Source organism: Carcharhinus amblyrhynchos, chromosome 26 (genome assembly GCF_965287045.1).
Source record: "Carcharhinus amblyrhynchos chromosome 26, sCarAmb.v2.hapA, whole genome shotgun sequence".
Taxonomy (NCBI): Eukaryota; Metazoa; Chordata; class Chondrichthyes; order Carcharhiniformes; family Carcharhinidae; genus Carcharhinus; species Carcharhinus amblyrhynchos.
Window position 1 is genome coordinate 28,950,214 of NC_137349.1, and position 24,474 is coordinate 28,974,687.

General features: G+C 45.5%; 1 protein-coding gene across 1 annotated transcript in view; it reads right to left on the reverse strand.

Moving 5' to 3' along the window:
• Nucleotides 1-9,663: 9,663 nt before the first annotated feature.
• The window catches only part of LOC145358565 (phospholipid-transporting ATPase ABCA1-like), a 172,041-nt gene continuing 157,230 nt past the window's right edge, over nt 9,664-24,474 (reverse strand). Inside the window, 6 exon segments of the mRNA XM_080212727.1 lie at nt 9,664-15,196; nt 18,678-18,921; nt 20,925-21,017; nt 22,321-22,424; nt 23,069-23,203; nt 24,331-24,472. Of these exon segments, the coding sequence (XP_080068853.1) occupies nt 15,056-15,196; nt 18,678-18,921; nt 20,925-21,017; nt 22,321-22,424; nt 23,069-23,203; nt 24,331-24,472 (859 nt within the window). The 3' untranslated portion in view covers nt 9,664-15,055.

Genomic DNA, 24,474 nt, shown 5'->3' on the forward strand with positions numbered 1-24,474 from the left:
CATGACTGACCTGATCCGATAATCCTCAATTTGAAAACCAGGATGAGAATCTTGTAATCAACTCCCTGGGACATGAGGAGCTGGTGGAGTTTGGTGAGATTGGGAATGACATAAGAACATAACACAAGAACATAAGAAATAGGAGCAGGAGTAGGCCATCTAGCCCTTCGAGCCTGCCCCGCCATTCAATGAGATCATGGCTGATCTGTCGTGGCTCAGTTCCACATACCCGCCCTCTCCCCATAACCCTTAATCCCCTTGCCTATCAAAAACCTATCAACCCGCGTCTTAAAAATATTTAGCGAGGCAGCCTCCACCACTTCAATGGGCAGAGAATTCCAGAGATTCACCACCCTTTGAGTGCAGAAGTTCTTCCTCAACTCCGTTCTAAACCGCCCCCCCTTTATCTTGAGGCTGTGCCCCCTAGTCCTACTGTCCTTTCTGAGTCTCTCCACCTCTATCCTATCCATCTCATTCATCATCTTATATGTCTCAATGAGATCTCCCCTCATTCTTCTAAACTCTAACGAGTACAAGCCTAGTTTATTCAGCCTCTCCTCATAGCTCAACCCCCTCAACTCCGGCATCAACCTAGTAAACCTCCTCTGCACTCCCTCCAAGGCCAAAATATCCTTGCGTAAGTATGGCGCCCAAAACTGCACACAGTACTCCAGCTGCGGCCTCACCAATGTCCTATACAGCCGCAGCAAGACCTCCCTACTTTTATATTCAATCCCCCTCGCTATGAAGGCCAGCATCCTATTCGCCTTCCTGACCACCTGCTGCACCTGCAGGCTGGGTTTTTGCGACTCATGCACAAGGACCCCGAGGTCCCTCTGCACCGTCGCCTGCTGCAGTTTTTCGCCAAGTAAGTAATAATCCTTCCTACCATTACTCCTACCAAAGTGGACCACCTCGCACTTGCCAACATTAAATTCCATTTGCCAAGCCTCTGTTAAATGAGTTTTACTTCATGGAGTTCAGGGAGGTTGAAATCTGAAGAGAAACTCAATCTGGAGATGATAAGAGTAAGGTTCAGACAGGTCTGTCCCCAAATAATAAAAACAGAAAATGCTGGAAATATTCAGTACCAGAAATATGTTTTTGATTTAATTTATTTTTGTCACATGTATTAGCATATAGTGAAAAGTATTGTTCCTTGCACACTATACAAAGCATACCATTCATAGAGAAGGAAAGGAGAGGGTGTGGAATGTAGTGTTACAGTCATAGTTAGGGTATAGAGAAAGATCAACTTAATTCAAAAGTCTGATAGCAGCAGCGAAGAAGCTGTTTTTGAGTCAGTTGCTACGTGTCCTCAGAGTTTTGTGTCTTTTTCCTGACAGAAGAAGGTGGAAGAGAGAATGTACGGGGTGTGTGGAGTCTTTTATTATGCTGGCTGCTTTTCTAAGACAGCGGGAAGTGTAGATGGAGTCAGTGGATGGGAGGCTGGTTTGTGTGATGGACTGGTCAAAGCTATTGGGTTGTCTGGAGTGAATCAACCCCCTCATTGCATCAATTACATGTTTATTCTGGGTTTGGGGTGGGGGAGCAGGGTAGAGGAATGGGGTGGGGGGGTGGGGTGGGAGAGCTGGCAGGGGGAGAACTGTCTTCCGATGGTATCTGCAGTTTGATTCCCGGCATGGGTCACATCTGTGCAGAATTTGTACATTCTCCCTGTGTCTGCGTGGGTTTCCACTGAGTGCTCCAGTTTCCTCCCACAATCCAAAGATGTGCAGGTTAGGTGGATTGGCTATGCTAAAATTGCCCCTCAGTGTGAGTGGGTAAATGCATGGGGTTATGGGGATAGGGCCTGGGTGATGTTGTGGTCAGAGCAGACTCGATGGGCCGAATGGCCTCCTTCCACACTGCAGGATTCTATGAATGTAGAGAGGAAGGAGAGTTTTTGTGCAGGATAAGGCATTTGGAGGATTGAAAATGAACTTGCAATTGATAACATTTCCAGCACTGATTAACAGATATTGCTGATCAGTTATAGGGACTGCATTTTTTATCCTCACTCTCAGGTGGAGATACTGAAGGTGGAAATTCTGATAAGGAGACATTCTTTAACAGACCAAATTAATCTTAAATCACTAATTATTGCTTTCTTCTACAGGTAGCAGCGAGTTTTGCTGAGCATGTGATTTTTCAAAAGGGGCGGTGGCAAGGAGGCAATCCCAAATCAACCTCAGCTGGAACAGCGATCACAGTTATTCTGAATTTGTCCAGTTCTAGTCACGCTCCCTCAAACACTGGAGCATTCCGTGCCCACATACAACAGGACTTGGACAAGGCCCCAGCCTGAAAATAGGCAACTAATAGTTGCATCAGTCAAGTGTTAGTCAGTATAATTAGCATTGTCAAATTCCCCACTGACAATATCCTAGCCAATCACCTTGACCAGAAACCTAACGGGACAAGCCACATCGTGGCTACAAGAGTAAGCTTGAGGCTGGGAATTCTCTGTTTGCCAACCCCAGAGGTGGATGGCATAGTGGTTATCCCAGCTGCCTCACAGCTCGAGGGACCCAAGTTCAATTCCAGTCTTGGCTGATTGACTGTGTGGAATTTACACGCGCTCCCTGTGTGTGCATGGGTTTCCTCCGGGTGCTCTGGTTTCCTCCCACAGTCCAAGGATGACAGGTTAGGTAGACTGACCATGTTAAATTGACCCTAAATGTCAGGGAGATTAGCAGGGCAAATACATAACGTTATAGGAGTGGGGCCTGGATGGGATTGTCAGTGTAGGCTGAATGGCCTCTTTCTGCACTGTAGGAATTCTGTGACTGTATATGAGGGAAGCCTTTGGGCTCTGAATCACCTCTATACAGGTCAGGCAAACTTGCACTTAAAAACCACTTGAATTCTTTTGTTCGATTTTCCAGCTGCTTTGGAACCAGCTCCCCCGTGTAAACAGGCAATTTCTGCAGCACCTCTTCCTGCTCACCATCCCACTTTGAAGCTCTTTTACAATAAACACAAGCTCCTGGTCACAATCGTCTTTGAACATCATAACCTCCCAGCCCGTTTACCAGCAGTGATCCTTTGTTGAGGGAGAATTTCCTACGTCCTGCAGAATCATAGCTTCTGTTGTCTGACTGACTTCCAGAGGTTCCAGTGAATATCAGAGGCTGGCAAATATTAAAATAACACAGTTTACCAGAAATCAAGAAATTCCTGCACTTGAACCTGGAGCCACGCCTTAACCAGGGCGTAATGTTTCTGAAGACTGGTCTGGTTTGACATTATACACTTTAATATTCCTATGAATAGTGCCTTAAATCTAAAAGTGCATTAAAGGTTCTTAACCAAGATTACTTTTATTTTGTGTTTAGTTTAGACCAGGTTAAAATGCAACTGCTTGTATCATGTTATCACATCTAGGTGTCCTGGATAATAATATAGACGGTTTCTGCCTTGTCAGTCTCTGGTGCTGAGATTATTTGTGGTCCTCAATCAGAACCAAGCTAGGATCAAATCTTTGCCTGGGAGACCAAATCAATCCTTCTGTAGTGGGAGCTTCCAGTTGAAAGACAGAATTTGGTCGCTCCAAGGTAACAACAGCCTGTGAGAATCCTGTTGAAATTTGATTTAATCTGATTTATTGTCATATGTATTAGTATACAGTGAAAAGTTTGGTTTCCTGCGTGCTATACAGACAAAGCAAACCAGACATAGAGAAGGAAAGGAGAGTGCAGAACGCGTTATAGTTATGGCATAGAGAAAGATCAATTTAATGTGAGGTAGTTCAGTTCAAAAGTCTGACAGCAGTGTCAGAGATCCTGAATATCAGCAACCTTCGACAATCTTAGTTGACTTGAGCACAACAGCGCTAAATACCATGCATTATCCAATGTGAGGTCTTTAATGACTTGTGCACAAGGGAAAAACAGCCTGCAGTCATCCTACAAATGTTTCTGAAGTTACAAACAATTTGGAAATTATAGTCAATTACAGCAAGAAACAAGCAGTTTTTCTCATTCTTCATTTGCATACATATTAGCCAATTAAATCCTGGCATTTCACCCTTTCTCATTTGATGCAAAAATTATTTCTGCTAATCCTTCATTTGCATAGTATATCCCCATATCTCACCTTTGGTATTTGTTATGGAAAAATCTAGTCTTAATCACCCTCTGGTGAAGGTGAAAAAGCAAAATGTTATGGGGCCTATACAGATGAAGATTAGCCTGTTCATGCTGAAGTAGCAAACACTGACTTCTGTTGAAGGTCTGTAAACTGATAAACATTTTCCACTACTGTACAGAGAAGACATGAAACTTTAATTTGAACACTTTAACTTCTGCATAATTGAGCTTGCGAACCATGAAACTTTAGCAGCAGGGAAGAAGCTGTTCTTGATTTGGTTGGCGTTTGACCTCAGACTTTTGTATCTTTTTCCCCAATGGAAGAAGGTAGAACAGAGAATGTTTATGGTGTGTGGGGTCCTTAATTATGCTGGCCCCGTGTCGCCTGTTTCTTTACTTATCACTGGTGAAAACGCCAATTGGTCAGACACCCTAGCAACATGACAGAATCTTTATCATCATCCAGCGCAGGGGCAGACAGTACAGGCTGCACAAATCGCTCTCCAAATACTGGAGTTTTAAAGTGAAACCTCCCCTCCCTCCATCTGCTCTTATTTGGACATAAAGGAACTCTCCCAGTTTCCTGGCCAACATTTATCCCAAAAACTCTGGTCAGTCATACTGCTGTTTGCAATTTGGCTGCCATGTTTTCTACATTAAGAAATTGGCTGCCTCTGGAAGTGCTTTGATCTGATACAAATACAAGTATTTATTTGATAAAAACAGAATACTGTGGATGCTGGGAATCTGAAATAAAAACAGAAATGCTGGATAAAAGCAGCAGTTCCGCCAGCATCTGCGGAGAGAGAGAGAGTTAATGTTTCAGGTCCGTGTGACTTCTCCAGCACAGCCAGGGTGATGGTGGCAACACCCAGCCTGTATCTTGAATGCCTGGGGCCTCCAGGTACCTCCCTGCCCCCATGTCATCATGGCTGGTTTTCATTTCCCAATTCAGATTCAATGTGGCTGGACGCCACAGCACGAAGCCATGTAATAATGTTAAAATGCATTGAAAAATCATGCAAATCAGCTTCATGTCTTTTCTGAGCAGGGGTAGGGAAGATCGCATGCTGGAATCTTGCTGGCACATAACCCAATTTTAACCTCTAGCGATATTTTGCAGCCATTACAAGATTTGTGCACTAAGATAAATGCAAAATACTGTGGACTGCAGGCTGTGGTGAAGGGTCATCTAGACTTGAAACGTTGGCTGTACTCTGTTCTCACAGATGCTGTCAGACCTGCTGTGATTTTCCAGCATTTCCTGTTTTTGTTTTGGGACAGGATTTATGCCCGTGGCTAATGTGCCCGCTAAAGTCTGCCCTTGGTTCACTGAACAACACAAACCCTTTCATGTCACTGGTATTAATCTCAGGGTGGCCGCCTGTTTAGCAGGATTCTCCTCAATGGGGAAGGCATTGCAAGTTACATTTTCTACCAAAGGAAACTTGCATGCACCACCTGAAGTATTTGATTAATAATTTGGGAGCCAATAGCATACTGACATAATATTTGCTTCAAACAACCAAGTTTCAAGACACAAGCTTGATAAAAAGAGGTACAGAGCACAAAAATGATAAGTAAACAAATTCTTCATAATTCTTAACAGTGTTGCAAGTAGGCTTACATTAACACTGCAATGAAGTTATTGTGCAAATCCCCTAGTCGCCACACTCCGGTGCCTGTTCGGGTACACTGAGGGAGAATTTAGCTCTTAACCAGCACATCTTTCGGACTGTGGGACGAAATCCATGCAGATGCAGGGAGAACGTGCAGGCACCACACGGACAGTAACCCAAGTGGGAGTTGAACTCAGGTCTCTGATGCTGTGAGACAGCAGTGCTAACCACTGTGCTGCCCATAATGACTGGTTAGATTCCAACTGGTGTATTATGTTATTTCAAGAATTCATTCATGGGATGTGGGCTTCATGGGTTATGCCAGCTTTTATTGCCCATCCATAATTGCCCTTGCAAAGTTGGTGGTGAGCTTCATTGTTGAACAGCTACTGTCCACATGGTGTAGGCTCACCCACAGTGCTGTTTGCGAATTCCAGGTTTAAAAAGCCAGCAACCGCAAAGGAACGACAATATATTTCCAAGTCAGGATAATGTGCAACTTGGAGAACTTGCAGGTGGTGATGTACAATGTAATATGCCTTTTACTATCACATGTTCTGTGATCCAGCCTCAGAGGATGCAGAAGTCTTTACAAGCTTGCAGAGACATTTTACTTGTGTCACAGATGGATGCATTATTTTTATTACCCATACCTGATATGTTTGTTTATAAGAGGTGGATGTTTACTTACCCTTGGAATGATTGGGGCAATTCAAATAATTTCAGGAGCAGGTTTTTTTTGAGAATTTTTGAAAATAAAGGTTATTGATTCTCACATACTTGCCCCAGATGTCTAAAATTCAAAGTCTTACATTATCAAATACAGATGAAGGTAAAACAATTAGATACGGATGCAATTACAACTTATGGTTATCTCAGTCTCTAGCATTGCAGGCTTGTAGTTTCTTAAATAAATTAATATTTTAGTTGATTTTCAGTCAACTTCTTAGAGTTACATTTCTGGTTAGTTGGTTCTCAGGTGAACTCAAAGTTGGATCAGGTTGTGGGAATCCTTCTCCATCTTCTAGGAATTGCTTTTTAAAAAAAATCTTGGATGCTTAAGATGACTCATAGCTGGTTTGATGGCTTTCTGATAGATGGCCTACTCCTGCTCCTATTTCTTATGTTCTTATGTTCTTAACTTGCTGTTATTTTTAAAAGCAGACTAGAAATGTCTTCCTCACCAATGGACTCACCAAACTCAAAGTCCTTTTCCAAACAGGAGTGACACGTTGAGGTTCACCTAATTTAGTTTGATCAGCGATTATCAGGATGCAATGGAAGATCAATGGGATCCATTCACACTCGTCTAACATTGATGATTCTTTTGTCTATGGTGAAATAGAAAGATGAATTGGCTGCTGATAGTCTATCCTTAAACAAAGGAATGTGTAAATTCCTCAACTGGCTTTGAAGGTCCACATTTAATTAGGTATTCGTTTGAGACTTGCAACTATCTGGTACTCAGATTACCAAAGGTCACCTGCAGTTGTTTTAATTGTCTATTGGTGTTCAAAGTTTTGAAGCATTGAATGAACATTCATAATATAGTGGAATTAGAACAGTACCATGGCTGCAGGAGTCCAGTTATGAAAGAGGCTAAAAGAGGTGGGGTTATTCTGGTTAGAGGATAAAACATTGAGAAAATTAAATTGCAGTGTTCAAAATCATGAAGAGTTTTGATAAGACTGAATTGGAAGCAATGGTTTCAAGTGACATAGTCAGCAATAGTAAGAGGACACAGATTAAAAAAGATTCAAAAAGATCATGGCTGATCTGTCGCGGGAATGTGGAACTGAGCCACGACAGATCAGCCATGATCTTATTGAATGGCGGGGCAGGCTCGAAGGGCTAGTTGGCCTACTCCTGCTCCTATTTCTTATGTTCTTATTAAGGTAATTGACAAAGGAGCTGGAGGAGAGGGTCAGGTGATTTTTAAAATCAGAGCAATGAGTTATGATCTGGAATGTTTAAAAAGAGCGGTGGAAACGGATTTAATGGTGAAAACAATTGGAGAAGCCCTTGAAGGAATAGATGTTCCAGGGCTGTGGGGAAAGTTCAGGGAACAGGAATCATTGGATAATTATTTCATGGAGATAACATAGTCAAAGTGGGCTGAATGTCCTCCTTCTGTGCTGTTTCATTCTATAATAGGGTTCCATCTACAAAATGTAGCACAGTCAATTCATCATCTCTAAATCAGAGGTCACATCAGACAAGTGAACTTTCTAACACTCAGGTCTCATGCAAAGGCAAAAGAGAAGGCTTTCAAAAACAAGATAGTGAGTGTCACTAAAGCGTCTGGTGGACTGACCTAGCCAGACTGTCCTATAAACAGCTACGGCATACATTATGATGCAGAACAGAGTGAAAATCCATCATGTGTCCTCAAAAATACAAGACAATAATAAACTTGCAAGAAATTAGCAACTCAATTTAAACATAATAGTGTAATGTCTTACGTTTTGATAGGAAGAATGAAGAAGCCACACACTCCTTGGGAAAGTAAGTTCCTAAATGGGCCACAGGAGCAATGGGATCTGGGAGCACAGACACACATTGCTGAAAGGAGCAATGGCAGTTAATAAGGTTATATAAAGAGCAAAACAAGTACTTGATGGCCAATGTCTAGAGAAAATTGAAAAGCAGAAAAGTGATGTTAAATTTGTTAGACCACATTTGGCCCACTGTGAACAGTTCTGATCTCCATTATATAAAAATGACATGTGGAATTGGGAAAGTTCAAAGAAAGCTTGACAAGAGCAATGCCAAAAATGGGAGGCTGGGCTCATTTCAATCAAAACGGGAAGGTCAAGGAGGTGACTTAATAGAGATCTTTAAGGGTTTGATAATGTAGGCATAGGTGCTTCCATTCTTGGAAATGATAAATACACAAAGGATAAATAATACATAGGGAATTCAGGAGATCCTCTGTTACTCAGTGTGATGAGAATGTAGAACTCACTAGCCTAAGTAGTTGGGCTAAATAGCATTGATATGTTAAAAGATGAAGCTAGAGATGTGCACGAGGTAACAAGGAACAGAAGGTTACGCTCAGAGTTGGATGAAGGGACTGGGAGATGCTTTTGTGGAGTACAGACCAATTTGACAAAATGGCTTGTTTCTCTGGTGCAGTTCTATACAACTGTAACTGTCTCACTTTTAACCTCGATCAAATGAGGCTAGATAGCATTGTTCGTGTGTGATCGTGCGCAAGACTGAGTGAGAGACAGTGTGTAAACATAGTGCAAGAAATGGGAGTGATGTGTCTTCACAAGTCAGCCAATATGTGTGTATATGTGAGGGTCGGGTGTGTGTGTTTGTACATGGGGGGGGGGCGGAAATCGAATGGGGTGTGTGTCAGTGTTTGATTCTTAGAATGTGTACGTGAGATTCAGCAAGTGTGTATCTGTGTGAGTGCAAAACTGTGTGAATCACAGAATCCCTGCAGTGCAGAAGAAAGCCATTCAGCCCAAAGAGTTTGCACCAACAGCAATCCCACCCAGGCCTTATTTCCATAACCCTACCTATTTACCCTATTAACCCCCGACACTAAGGGGCAATTTGGCATGGCCAATCAACCTAACCTGCACATCATTGGTGTATTCCATTGTAATAAGTATCTTAACATTGGAAAATAGTTGCCCGAAATACATCTGTGTGAGTTTGAGCTTGCGATTAGGTCAGATCCATTGTGATGGAAAGTGAGAATGAGAAAACAGCCAGAGTACCCAGTCTGAACCCAAACTGGCAGAGTCCCCGTCCTGTTCAGCAGGTTGAGAATAAACCTTTGCCTTGCTCCCAGTTAGTGACCCGATTTCTATCATTTGTTCAGCAATAAGGAGTTCAGATTCAAGAGAACGCTCTATTAGTGGAAGACGGATTGCACAATAGGCGGCAATCAATTCAAACACAATGGGTGCAAACCATTAATGAAGGGATTAGAGGCAAAGTAGTCTCAATGTATGTCTTTATTTTCATGTCAAAATCTTGACCTCTGTTCAATACAATAATATAAGTAGGACCATGAACAGTAGCAAGACTTAGAGCAGCTCAAGAGAGTTATAATTCAGCTCAAATATACATGTACTTTACTCTTATGCAATGTGCACCCAGAAATATCCGTATCTCACCCGTAAAATGACAAAGAACACTGGAATGAGTTTTTTAGGAACTGTATCTAGAACAGATCTACAGCAACTCCACATCAGCATCACCACATTTTACAACCATCGGATTTTAAATGCTCCAAGCCTAATTCTCAGCCACTATTGGAGTAAGTGGATCAACCAGGCTCGGAAATTGAGGTGCTCTGATCTGGCTAAGTGCCTCTGACCGAGGAAGTTCAATATTGCCCTCACCCGACAACCACATACATGCTTGTTCCAACAAAGGGACTCTAGAAAACTGTTGGGAGCAGCAGTCTTGACCAATTTCCCACCACCCCAATCCATATTCCCACTGTGGCTTCCTGGTGTCAATTGTTGCCCCTCCCATTGCCTCCAAGCTAAAGATCAGTCAACTCAGCAGAGACCAGAGCTTGAACCTGGCACCTTGGTCCAAGCGGTTTTCATGTTGATTGACGTTAGTGTTGGAAATGGGCAGATTGGTCCCTTCTAGTGTCCAAGTGCAGCACAGGCTCAATGGAAAGCGAGAGTGCCCGCTCCCTCCAAAAATAAGCTGCTCGGCCCAAACCTCCAGAATATTCCAAAATTAATTTTGTCACATTTCACCGTTAAGTGCTAATTGTGCTCCTAAAACTTATGCAAGTGAATAAGAAACAAAATCAGGCAAGTAAATTTCACTCAGGACATTTCCCCCACTTTAAGGAGGGGCAGTTTGACAAGACGTTTGGTCAGCATTAGCATGTTGAGTTAAGCAACCCTCTCTGCTAGGTGGCTCCAGTGTTACCAGTGGCAAGGACTGTTTCTGAGCGGCTCCGTAGGAAACACTTTGTAGGTCAGGCATCAGAGCAATCCCAAGAACCTCCAAATCCCATAGGGTTCCACATCTCCATGGGTATTGTGTTTCCTTGCAGTTAAGGAAACCAACTGCTTAAAAAAAAACATTCTGGCAGGGACATCTCCTGTCACAGAGTATTTTGAACAGAAAGTACCCTTTCTCCAGACTTACCCTGCCTCGTCAGTGAGATAACGAAAAGAGCTGAACTATATCTGGATTTACCAACAATTCCAGTGTCGCGACTCATTACAATGCCCCGCTTGCAATCTGTTAATTAATAGTGATTTTATCCTCGATATACACATGGCTTTTCGTTTTCTACTTATTTCAGACCATTTCAAATACAAAAGTGCAAAGTAATGAAGCAAAATAGCAAAGTATGTAACAATTCAGACATCATTATCGGGTTTAAGTGTTGGCTTATCTGCAGGTCTTCCATCACCCATCTGTGATGCCACAAACTGAACCGTTTTGAGATTGAAAACCACATTTCTGACCCCTTCACAGGAAAGCTATGGTTAGCTGGATTTTCACACAAGTCAAACTCAATTCTCCTTACGCACTCCCAATTGGCTACTTACCTATTGAGCAGAGCACCAAACAACTGATCAACGTGTCACAAACAACCACCAGAGTGGGAATCATTTTGCAAAGTGAGAACCCAGTATTTCTGACTTATTGTCAAAGGCAATAATCAATGTGTGCTTTGAGAGGCAGAAGCCACACACTCAGTGATGGGACCAGAGTCAGCACCTGCGATTCCCCAATACGGAACTCTTGATCTCAGTCAGTAAGTGTGGGCAGTTACCAAGTGGAGGCCCTCGTGGGGAAAGAAAGAAAATCTACAAGTTTAACAATTCCATTTCAGTGGTGGAGGGTTGTTTCACTGGCTCTTTGGATGCCGAAATAACCCTGTGTCCCAATTGCATTTTCACAGCAAGTAGACAGTAAGGTAGCAGTTCTGTGAGAAGGAACAGCACTAACTTAAAACCTGTCAACTTGCTGTAGATATTGTGAATGGAGACCCAGAGACATATAGACTATCAGCTGTGATGGCAGCAATAGGTGCAGGAAGATGGTTGTGGGGAGGGGGGCAGAATAGTTTTAAAGATAAAATTTATTTATTAGTGCCACAAATAGGCTTATATTAACACTGCAATGAAGTTACTGTGAAAATCTGGTACACTTAGGGAGAATTTAGCATGGCCAATGCATCTAACCAGCCACATCTTTCAGACTGTGGGAGGAAACCAGAGCACTCGGAGGAAATCCGTGCAGACATGGGGAGACCGTGTAGACTCTGCATAGTGACCCAAGCCAGGAATCGAACCTGGGTCCCTGGCGCTGTGAGGCAGCAGTGCTAACCACTGTGCTGCCTTTTGGAGTTTGGAGAGCTCTGGACTGAGGGAACCTGTGGTTTCCTTAAGGATCACAGAGGAGCACTCCTGCCCTCACAAGCACACAAGGAAACCTCCTTACCTTGGAGCCCCTCCTGATCCCTGATGCAACCCTTGCTGGGTTTGACCTTGTGGGGAAATCACTACTTGCATCAGGTTAAAATTGCAGTTGGGCCCTGGATGTAACCAGGCCGCGTTTAAAACAGTACCCTGCTGTCTTCTTTGGCTATATATTTTACATTTCCTGTCTTGCAGGATGACAGTGGGTAAATTACTGCCTTAATTTAACTGCTCCACCTTACAGATTTTTGACAGGATGAGGGGTGGGGTCCTAGAATAATACCCCCAATAATATTAACTGCAATGTCCTGGAAACCTCTGGCCAGTTGCACCAGATCTTCACAGCTAAGTATTTATCTGAATCCATTAGTCTATGTTGTGTTAACATAAATGACTGACAAGGTGCTACGGGGCCAATAATCTTGGATGCTCAGGTACCTAAAGGATTTCACTCTATTAACAGTTAAAAACACTCATTAAATATAAAAGTTATTTTCTTAAAGCCATATATAAGGGACGTATTGTACAATATGCATCTTTGGGTGAAGCTGCTGCCCAAGGGTGTAACTACACAGATCATAACCACCAATGAATACCAGGCACTCAAACCTTTTCTCACAAGTACACTGATGTCAGGTGTGGCTCAATCAGATATCACTCTTGCCGCAGAGTCAGAAATTTTAGTTTAAGTTCCATGTCGGGAATTCCAGATTTAATTTAAAAGGGACACTTCAGCGCTGTACTCGGGAGTGCCGCCTGCTCCAGGTGCTACCCTTGAGATGTGGGTGAAAAGGAATCCATGGCACCACTGTGAAGAACAGCAGGAAGTGCTCCCAGAGTCCCAGCCAACAATTATGCCTCTACCAACACTTAAAGCAGATTTTGCCACATTGCTGTTTGTGGGAGCTTACTGTGCACAAATTGGCTGCTGAGTTTCCTACATTACAACAGTAACTACACTTCAAAAGTACTCCATTGATTGTAAAGCACTTTGGGACATCCTGAGGTCATGAAAAGCGCTATAAAAATGCAAGGCTTTGATTTGTATTTGTACCCCTGGATGTAAGGCAGAGAGATGGATGGCCCATCTCCCAGTCAGACAGACATTTTTGCATTGATTTTGTAACAGAAGTGCAAATTGCTTGTAGCTGACGCAACTCATTGAAACTACCATTTCTCTGGAAAGCCCAAATTAAGGCCGACAACAAGAATAAACAAAAACATTTGTCGTGAACAATGGTCATCTATCCATTGCTGCTCTTTTTGACCATTCTCTGTTTAATGCATATATTCAGAAAATACTCATGTGTGACCTTGTGGTCAACATTGGGCTTTGGGTGTTGGACAAGGATCTGTTTTGAGGTTTCACCTCGATTAATGCATGAGGGAGAGAGAGAGAAGAGGGGGAAGAGACACCTTTAAATAGGATTCAGTCTGCCCAGCTGCTGAATAGGACATCAAATAAGAGTGGTGCACGAAGAACATTCATTCAATAGAAGTAGTCAATGCGGAGGGTATAGGTGGTGGGGGCAAAAAGGTGGCTACTTTCTGCCTGTGCTCAGAGCTGTCCTAACACAATGACACTGAGTTCATTGAGTGAAGGAAGTGCAATGTTGTAAACTGGAATGATTTTAAACGGATCCTGCAGGTGGAACACAGAGTTCAAATCAACACCTGGACTAGGAGTGAAATGTGTGCACCCAGAGAAGTTGCTGGAACAAGTACAAGACACAGTGATTTTAAACACCATATGTAATGACACGAGGGTGACATTTTCCAGCTGCGCTCACCCTGAAACCAGAAAATCCAACCCGAGGTTAATGAACCTTTCCACGGTCCGCCCCACGCTCGCTCCGATCCCCATGGCAGGCGGGATGAGAAAATTCACCCCACTGTGTCTCGCTGTTAGAATTACAGCAGTCATAAACTGCTTATGTATCAGACCTGAACTGTAAACTGCATTTTCTTTAAAAAAGTTTCTTTGTTAATTTAAGAGATAGAATTAATTTGCTTATTGCTTCAAAACAAAAAAAAATACTATATCTAAGTAGAGCAAAAGTTGTAAAGCCTGTGTCCTTGGATTGGGAAGTGAATGCATAACTTCCTGATGTGAAAGCTACGGCTAAGTTCTGTTTAGTGTAGATGCTGTCCTGGTCGGGTTACACTGGATGCAAGAAAATTAGATGCACAAAGAATTGAACAACATCCTGATTTTGGGACAGGGTGTAGAGAATAGGGAGGGACGCCACATCGATGAGGCCAACTCCTGCAATTCAGCTTTTGGCAGTTCAGATAAGGAGCTTTCAGGGACCTCCCAACATCAGGTGGAGCAGGGTGACAGGCGTGATGATCCTTCCTTAACCCTCACCTTGTGCAGCCTTTAGATTCCTCCCTCTCTAAACTGAGCAGAATACCACCTCTCGTCATCAAACAAGCAAAGCACTGTGTCATTGGGACAGCGCAGAATCACTAGGCTGGGATTGAGTGGAGGTTTACTGCATTGTATTGACATGATATTCATATTTTTTTCTGTTTCAGAAAAGTCCAGGACAAAAGTGCCAGATAATCTTCAGCTGCAAGAGCTAAAAAAAAACGGAAGTACGAAAAGGGTAGAAAGAAAATATAAATAAGATCAGTTTGTACATTTGAACCCTCGTTCATAAAAATCGAGAAAGGTGCAAGGTTAGGAATAAAAGTTTTCTTTTTGTCTGAAGTTGATTAAAGGTAACTTGGAAATGGGGATGGTTGCTGGGGGTGGGGGGGACGGGGTTGGTGTTGGGGGGAGAGAAGGGAGATTTATAGTTGAGAAGATGGGTCATTGACAGTCCAGTGACAGGTAGCTCAGTCTTGGTCCAACCCTCAACTCACTGCATTCGAAATCTTCAATTTGTATTTCAGACAGGAAGTGATTTCACTTGTAGCCGGATCATACTGAACTCTCCCTCATATTGTCATCTGCTAAAAAGTTTGTGATGCGTCTTACAGTGTCCTTATATTGCGGTCCATGTGTGAAAATTTCCTTCAAATAGTCATCTTCACTTTGGTCCTTGGCAAAATTGACAAATACCTGGACAGAGAAAAGGGAAGAGAGAGTTATAACAGCCACAAATGGAAGGCCTAGGGCCAATAACTAGAAATATGTTTAAAAATATATTGTAACATACTTTAAATATATATTGGGCAGAATGTTCCCAACTAGCCCACGGCAGGTTTGGTGGCAGGTGGCGAGCTTGGCAGGCGCGGTGAATCTTGTGGAGTCATGAAATCAGAAAACCGTGGGTGTAAAATTACATTGCAACGGTGGTCAGTCTTCCCACTGGCAGGGGGCGCAAATGCATCGCTTGAATGCTCATTAAAACAGCTGCCAACTGGCACCCCCATTCAGCCTTTCAATCTTGCTTCGCGCCAGCGGGAAGTTGCATCATTGTCAATCCCTATTGCTGATAATGGCGTGTACAAGAGATCCCTCGGTTCACCAGAGACTGAGATTAGTGCATCATTGCTCTGGATGCTCTGTGCATCACTCTGCTGGGGCAGACCTGTTCCACATTCCATCTCCAAGCCAAGCTGGTCTCTATGGTCAGCACTGCGCTGCTGGACCCATGCACTCTCCAGAGTCACCATCTCACATCAGTGCTGCGCCTAGGGTTGCAGAGTACAGGAGTCTCCTTCCCCCTCTGGTGCCACACGTCTGTCTGGATAGCACTCTGCTGTGGCACTCATGCAGCCACTGCAACAAGGGTCTGAAATTTGAACAGGGACCGTGTGCGAGGAGCGGTGGGGTGGGGTTATCAGAGTCTTGCCACCAAGCCTGATGCTCTCAGTATATATCCAATCATGCATTGGAGCGTGATTAGGACCTCAGGTGATTTTATTCCCCTCATCTGTCTGGTGCAAAGCACTGAGGCCAACTGTAACACCCACTTACCCCCCTACCCCCAGCACCATTCAGCAACAAACCAGTTGGTTCGAGCCAAGATGGGAAGTTGGGATCTTCCTGACCTGCATTGTTCAGTTAGTCATATCTAAGTCATGAAACAGAGAAGACAATTCTCCCATCTCACTGCATTAATTTTTTACTGCAGCGGACCGCGTACATTCCCGCCCTGATGGCATCTTCCAGCGCCAGATTCCCAGCAGCATCACATTCACAACGGAAATCAGTGGGGAGCTGTATATAAGAACATAAGAACAGAAGAAATAGGAGCAGGAGTAGGCCATCCAGCCCTTCGAGCCTGCCCCGCCATTCAATAAGGTCATGGCTGATCTGTCGTGTCTCAGTTCCACTTTCCCGCCTGCTCCCCATAACCCTTAATCCCCTCTCTTATCAAAAACCCATCAACCCGCGTCTTAAAGATATTTAGCGAGGCAGCCTCCACCACTTCAACGGGCAGAGAATTCCAGAGATTCACCACCCTTTGAGTGAAGAAGTCCTCCTCAACTCCGTTCTAAACCACCCCCCCTTTATCTTGAGGCTGTGCCCCCTAGTCCTACTGTCCTTTCTGAGCGGGAAGAGCCTCTCCACCTCTATCCTATCCATCCCATTCATCATCTTATGCGTCTCAATGAGATCTCCCCTCATTCTTCTAAACTCTAACAAGTACAAGCCTAGTTTATTCAGCCTCTCGTAGCTCAACCCCCTCAACTCCGGTATCAGCCTAGTAAATCTCCTCTGCACTCCCTCCAAGGCCAAAATATCCTTGCCTAAGTGCGGCGACCAAAACTGCACACAGTACTCCAGCTGCGGCCTCACCAATGCCCTATACAGCCGCAGCAAGACCTCCCTACTTTTATATTCAATCCCCCTCGCTATGAAGGCCAGCATCCCATTAGCCTTCCTGACCACCTGCTGCACCTGCAAGCTGGGTTTTTGCGACTCATGCACAAGGACCCTGAGGTCCCTCTGCACCGTCGCCTGCTGCAGTTTTTCTCCACGTAAGTAATAGTCCTTCCTACCATTATTCCTACCAAAGTGGACCACCTCGCACTTGCCAACATTAAATTCCATTTGCCAGTTCCTGGCCCATTCGCCCAGCCTATCTAGATCCTTCTGCAGACTCTCCACACCCTCCGCGCAATTTGCCGTTCCACCAATCTTGGTGTCATCAGCAAATTTCGACACCATACACTCGGTTCCCTCCTCCAGATCATCTATATAAATGGTAAATAGCTGAGGCCCCAGCACCGACCCCTGGGGCGCTCCACTAGTCACCAACCGCCAATCGGTATATATTATGCGAGTGTTAATTTCAATGCCATTAGTGGGCCTGGGACTGAATTCTCTGGGCTCGCTAACCTCTCTCCGCCCATCCACTAGTAATATTTCACTCCAGCAGAGATTACTATAGCTCCCAACTTTTGGGGAGTGAGTGGCCTGACCCCACTGGAGTGAAGAGGGGGCAATCAGGATCCCCCAGCCGGTCGGGCGGCCAAGGGATGCCCCCTGAGCATTGGCATCTTGGCAGTGCCAAGATGTGTCCCTGGCACTGCCTAAGTGGCAAACTGTCAAAGCCCAGGGGCACCTTGACACTGCCCATCATGCATGGAGCAATACCAAGGGGCGGAGGGAGATGGGGGTAGGATCAAGTTGGCCAGCAATCGGGAAGCCAGCAGTGTGGGGCCACTGTACATGCGCCAATCTTTGCACTGCTAGATTGGCGCATGCGCAGTGGGCTGCTCAGCGTGCCAATCACAGCCTGTCCAGCGGGGATAGGCCCCCCCCACTGATTTATAATAATATTCAGGCTAGTGACCTCTGCAGTGCACAGAGCGTGGGAAATTCTTCTCTGAACTCCCGCTGAAAAAACAATGTTATTTACTCCAGTTTTCATGCGATATTGACACTTAGAATTTTTGGGGGAGAATTCCGGCCAGCAATAAAACTGCCTATTCAATATTAAGTCGAATATTTTTCTCATTAAGCCAATCATACCCACAAGAGCTGATCCTTTATTTCCACTTGCCACACTGCAGGAACAAACTTGACGTGAGCCACAGCTCCGCCACCCCAATGGCACCGTGTAGTTTGGTGATCCCACTCGATGCCGTGATAATGGGAAAGCGGTGGGAATGACCAGGAAAAAAAGCAGAACAAACTGGTGGGGATGGTGGTGGATTGAGGGGCACAAGGCAGTGATAGGAAGGCTCTTGCCTTCTCAGTGGCTCTGAGCCTACCAGCAGCAATTGGTGGACAGGCTGGTGATCAGGAGGTAATTTCCATTGACCAGCCAACCCAATGGGCGTCCTTACACCTCCAGGGCTAGGAGCCCACTGCCATATAACTGGAACTGATACAAATATTATCATGACCATCCTGGAAACTATTTAAATAAATACATTGAATCTTTACAATGTTTAGCAAGAGTTGAATTTAAAAGTGGACACTGGTAATCGTAATTATGTACACATCCAGGGTTGGCCTTTCCTGGTCTGGAACCAAAGTTGGGAGTTGGCAGTGTGCCCAGGTGAGTCAGCCGGCAAAGTGCCCACCCTGCTCTAGGAACCACGGTGTAATGTCACCCTGGTGTATCGAGCACATGAATTCTTACTTGATCTAAGGTGGTTTGAGACACGGAATAGTCTTCGATCTTCAGGTTTTCTTTGTTGGTCGTGAGGGCGCTGAAGATTTTGGCCAGGGAGCAGCAGCCGGTTGGTATCTGGTACTGGAGCATGCTGTGGTGTTTCTCCTTCAGTACACAGCCTGGGAACGTGAACATCATGAACTCCTCCACAGGAGAGCAGTCCGGCGTAGAACTATCCATCCTCAGGATAATGGTGTAACCATCTCCAAACCTAAAGGCAAAGCGCAGAATAACAGGTTATTGGTAGGGGAAGGGTGGGAGTAGAGGAGAAAGAAGGGAGACCACGAGTTGCGGGGGGAGAAGAAAAGACGAGGGAGACAGCGAGGGGGGTGGGGAAGAAGGGAGGCAGCGAGGAGGGGAGGGGGGAAGAAGGGAGACACCGGGGGAGGGGGGAGGGATGAAGGGAAACAGCAACGCGAGTGTGGGGGGGTGGGGGAGAAGAAGGGAGACATCAGGGTGGGGGGGTGGGACTGAGGTGTATCATGATGCAACAATTACTTTTTATTACTTATTCACGGCATATATGTGGCGTCGCTGGCTGGCCAGCATTTGTTATCCATCCCTAATTGTCTTTGAACTGAGTGCTTTGTTAGGCCATTGCAGAGGGCATTTACATTGCTGTGGCTCTGAAGTCCATGTAGGCCAGACCAGGTAAGGTTGGCAGATTTCCTTCCCCAAAAGGACATCAATGATTCAGATGGGTTTTTTTGACAATTGTTTCACAGCCATGACTTTGATTCCAGAATTTTATTGATATCAAATTTCACCATCTGTCATGGTCAGATTTGAACATTAGAGCATTACCCTGGGTCTCTGGATGACCACAATGCCACTGCCACCCCCCCCCATCAACAATAATGTGCTAGAGATTCAATAGGGAGGACATGTGGAATCCTCCAGTCCCGCTGATGGGTTTCCTCGCCGTGTGCTTACCGCTGGATTCCATGGGAAATCCCACTGACACTGGTGAGACCAAGATCCCACTGCCAACCAAAGGTGGGCTGCCTCCCACTGCAAGAAACATGCAAGGGTGGGGGTGGTGGTGGAGAAAGGCTGTGGGGTGTGTACTCATCCCCTTGGTTACAGAGGTATCAGGTCAGAGGAGCAGAGAAAAATAAAATGTTTGCACAAAAATATCCCCAACAGAAAACAAAGTTTAGAAATGTTGAAAAAGGTTGATGATTGGGCACTGGCTCAGTAGGACATTTGAGAGAATAGAACCCACATTTATTTGCTGCATTCTATCTCTGAAAAACATCCCAAACATGGTTCCTAAAGAACAAATTGCTTTGAAGAGGTTTCTGATGTTGACACAGAAAGCAGCCACATTGCGCACAGCGAGGCCCAACGAACAGCGATGTAACAGAAGACCAGATTACAGTACTGACCATGGTGCTGAACAACTGTTAATCTCAGACTTGTGCCCTGGAATGCTTAACATGCACCTGAACGTGACTGGGGCTTTGGTTTGTTTTATTCATTAATGCTGCACTCCCTCAGTGTTGCATTTCAGCGGCAGTGCAGACCTGATGTTGGAGTGTGATAACGATCCCACAAATCTTCCTGCTCCAGGGAGAGTGCTGCGGATTCAGGCAAGCTAACGGTAAGTGGGTTCGACATGTCGGGGCCAGCACCATCAAGATCATTTTTAAAAGCGATTTCTCCTGCTCTCACCGTTCTAACGGTGTGGGAGATGTGGAGTCGCTGGCAGTGAATTGCATGACACTATTCCAATCAAGGAGTCCAGATAACCAAATGGACAGTGACAGCAAAACAAACACTAATATTACCGTAATTGTAATTCAAGTACCAGGAGCATCACTGTAATTGTTGCAGAGACCATCAGTGTTTTCTTCAACACTGTGATGCCAACAACTTTCAATAAATACTTACAGCTTAACTAAACTGATATTCCCCTCAACAGGGGCCAGCCCAAAGGTTAATAACGCTTTAAAAGTGGTTGCTTTATTTGATGCCCCTGGTGATTTCAATAGACTGATGTAACAGCCTCACGCAACTTCTTCAGATAGTGATTTACAGAAAGAATTTACTATTCAAGGAGTTAGAAAGGATTCACTATGAATTGTCCAAAGGTTGCATTATCCAAGTGGAAGAGGAGAATATTAATACAGCTCCCAATATTCTGTTTGTGTCAAAGGTACACAATGGAAATGCTGGCATTGTAGCTGGAATCAGAGTTTGATTTGGTGTTACCTGCTTTTCAGGTGCTGCACGCTCCCTAGACAGCGGAATCGCCCATTCACCATGATGGCCATTCTGGTGCACAGAGCCTCACACTCCTCCATGCTGTCTCGAGGGATAAAACAGATCACACAAACTGTCAATCCTTTCACCAACTCACAAGCCTGCACATACTGGTTAATCTATCATCCAAAATGGTCAAAACTGATCGCGCTCTAATAAAACTCTTGTGCTTATAATGATCTGATTGGGTTACACTATTATGTGGTTAGCATGGATCAATCAGATCCCCAAAATCAATGCCTTTCTCAACAAAAAATAAAATCGACTTAAGTTTTCTGTTTCCTCTTCTCCTTTTTAAAATATTTTTCTTCAACGTTCTATTTTATTCAACCTCTCTCCTCTACCCGAGTGGAATCACCCCACCCCACCCAGCATGGCCAGATGCTGAGCTTCGACAAAGGGTCAGCCAGACTCAAAACATTGGTTCTGTTCTCTCTCCACAGATGCCGTCAGACCTGCTGAGATTTTCCAGCATTTTCTGTTTTTGCTGAGACCCCACCCGCCTATCGAACCTGTGTCGACACAGCACCTTCAACGAGGGAAAAATACTCCAAAGTACTTCACTGTATTCCAATCAGACAATGGCTGACATTGAGCCAATGACGGGGATAATAGGAGGGTTGGCTAAAAATTTGGTCAAAAAAGGTTTTAAAGAGGGTAAAAAGGAAGAGAGATGCAAAGAAACAGAGGTTTAAACAGGGATGTTTAGAACTGCTGACATCCCACGATGGGGTAGAAGGAGAAATCTCTCCTTAACTCTGTTCTTAATGTCAATGGCTGCGGGGGCAGCCTTTGGGTCACTGGTGCAATCTCCACCAATGACCACCACTCCCGCGCCCCCCCCCCACCACTCCCCCCCACCCCCACCACTCCCGCCCCCCCCCCACCACTCCCCCGCCCCCCAACCACTCCCGCCTCCCCCCCCCGGCTTCCCCCAGCTGACAATTGAAGACATGATCAGTAATGGTTGAGACAGTGGACAAAGAGGTAAATCTGTGGAATGCAGCGATCTTAATGGATTGTAGAACTGGAAGAGGTTAGAGATTGGGATGGGCAAGACCAAGAAGAGACTGTAACAGGAGGACACAAATTATTTTAATTAGAGACATTGGGGAACTAGGAGTCAGTGCAAGTCAGCACAGACAGGAGGAGCGGGAGAGTGGAATTTCCAGGTATACAATTTCAATCTAAATCATTTCCAGTCAGTGCAATTGGACTTCTCAAACTAAACACACACAGCTGACAATGCACCTTTCATTTTAGGGTGTGTTGCATGCAGACCTGGAAACGTGCATTTTTGTAAAGAATTTGTTTCCACTGGAAACTGCAATTAGTGCCTGCTAACCTGTGTGAGGTGAGTACCACCGATCGCCCTTCTTTGATCACACTCAGGATGCAATTCCAGAGGAACCGCCTGGCCTTGGGATCCATTCCCGTTGTAGGTTCATCCTGTCAATGAAGACAAGAATAACTAATAGTCCTTTGGTCACAATATCGTTCTTCCTCCCCACCGCCAGCTTCCCACTATCTTGCCTTGAAGTTAGTCTCCCTCACTGGGAACGATTCTGTAGTCATGTGGCACTAGCTCAAGAAACTGGGTAGTGGGTGCTGGTGGACTGGCAACTATGAGGAACTCACAGCTGAGCCTGGTCCTCTCCTCAGCTACACAACCTTTCCAGTCTTTGATCGGAACCCGGACTGGTTTTCAATCCCCTGCCTGATGCAATTTGGATTGCTCCAATTGACAACCTCAAATCAGTCAATTCTGAGCAGAGGAAGGATTGAGCCTGGAATATGCCGGTGTCTGTGACCCTGGATCACTATGTACCATGCAATGGGACTAATCCTCAGCAACAACACTTACAATCATCTTTTATTGAAACTTCCTGAACCTTCAGCAGTTTACTCATTCCATTCATAAATAACCTGGAAATTCCTTGGAGTTTCTCCCACTTGTTACCATAACATCCATGTAGATGCGGCAGAAATCCCACACATGCATCCAAACGGGATTTCTGCTGATGGAGCAGGAATAACTCGGAGAAAATTCCCAGCCATTGCCTTTGTTACTCGTGGATCACACGCTCACTAACCAGGAAAATGACTGGTGGGCATCCAATCAGTGCGATGGCCGTCGACAACTTCCGCTTGTTGCCACCGCTGTACGTCCCAGAGGGTCGGTCTGCGTAGCGCGAGAGTCCCAGCTTCTTCACGGCCCATTCAGTGACCTACAAAACAACCCCAGGTCTGAAGGGAAATTGCAGGCAAATTCTTATTCCATCAAAAGAAAATGCAGCACGTCAGGTGGTGATGAAGACATTATTTGAAAGCGCAGCTTGTGGCACCAGCTAGGGAGGGTGCCCAGTCCCACCACGCAGGGCGGCGGCTGGGGGGGGGTGCCCAGTCCCACCACGCAGGGTGGCGGCGGGGGGGAGGGTGCCCAGTCCCACCGTGGGGGGGGGGGGGGGTGCCCAGTCCCACCGTGCAGGGCGGCGGCTGGGGAGGGGGGTGCCCAGTCCCACCGTGCAGGGCAGCAGCTAGGGGGGTGCCCAGTCCCACCGCGCAGGGCGGTGGCTGGGGGGGGAGGGTGCCCAGTCCCACCGTGGGGGGGGGGGGGGGTGCCCAGTCCCACCGTGGGGGGGGGGGGGGGGGTGCCCAGTCCCACCGTGGGGGGGGGGGGGGGGGGGGGGGGGTGCCCAGTCCCACCGTGCAGGGTGGCGACGGGGGGGGGGGAGGGTGCCCAGTCCCACCGCGCAGGGCAGCAGCTAGGGGGGTGCCCAGTCCCACCGTGGGGGCGGGGGGGGGGGGAGGGTGCCCAGTCCCACCACGCAGGGCAGTGGCTGGGGTTATCAGGATGAAGGTTTGAATATCCCAGTGCAACTAACTAAAGGGAGTAGCTTCTTCCAGTGATTCCAGGCTGTGTTACAAAAGCCTTCAGATTGCTTACGGGTGGGAGGAATGAGGGAGGTAAGAAATGTGACAGGTTTCCGGTCTTTGGAAGGAATGGTTTAGGACAGGAGATGTTAATCCGGTTTTAAACAAAGAAGGATAGGGGGAAGAGGGAGTGTGTGTAAGGAGGATCTTAAGAAACAGAATAGAAGGTTCTGATGAGCAAAAACCATTGAAGCATTGACAAAAGGAGAAGGGAAAGAATAAGTACAGTTAAGTCCAGTGTAAAAGCAAACCACTCCTCCTGCTCAGTTATCCATTTAGGATTTGAAACAGTGATATTATTTCAGAGTAAATGGTGGTGCACAGGAGATTTACTCTGAGCTCAGTCACAATCACTCTCTGGCCCGCAGTACAAATGGCCACATGACTTTGGTTCATTCCGTGTAAAAAAAAATCAACTTACTTTAGCAACCTCGTGTTCAGGAATGCCACGCAGCCGCGAGTAAAACTCCACATGTTCCCTCCCTGTCAACAATTTGTTGATGGCATCAAACTGTGGGCAATATCCCATGTTCTGGTGGACATCCTGGATGTTAGACAGAATGCT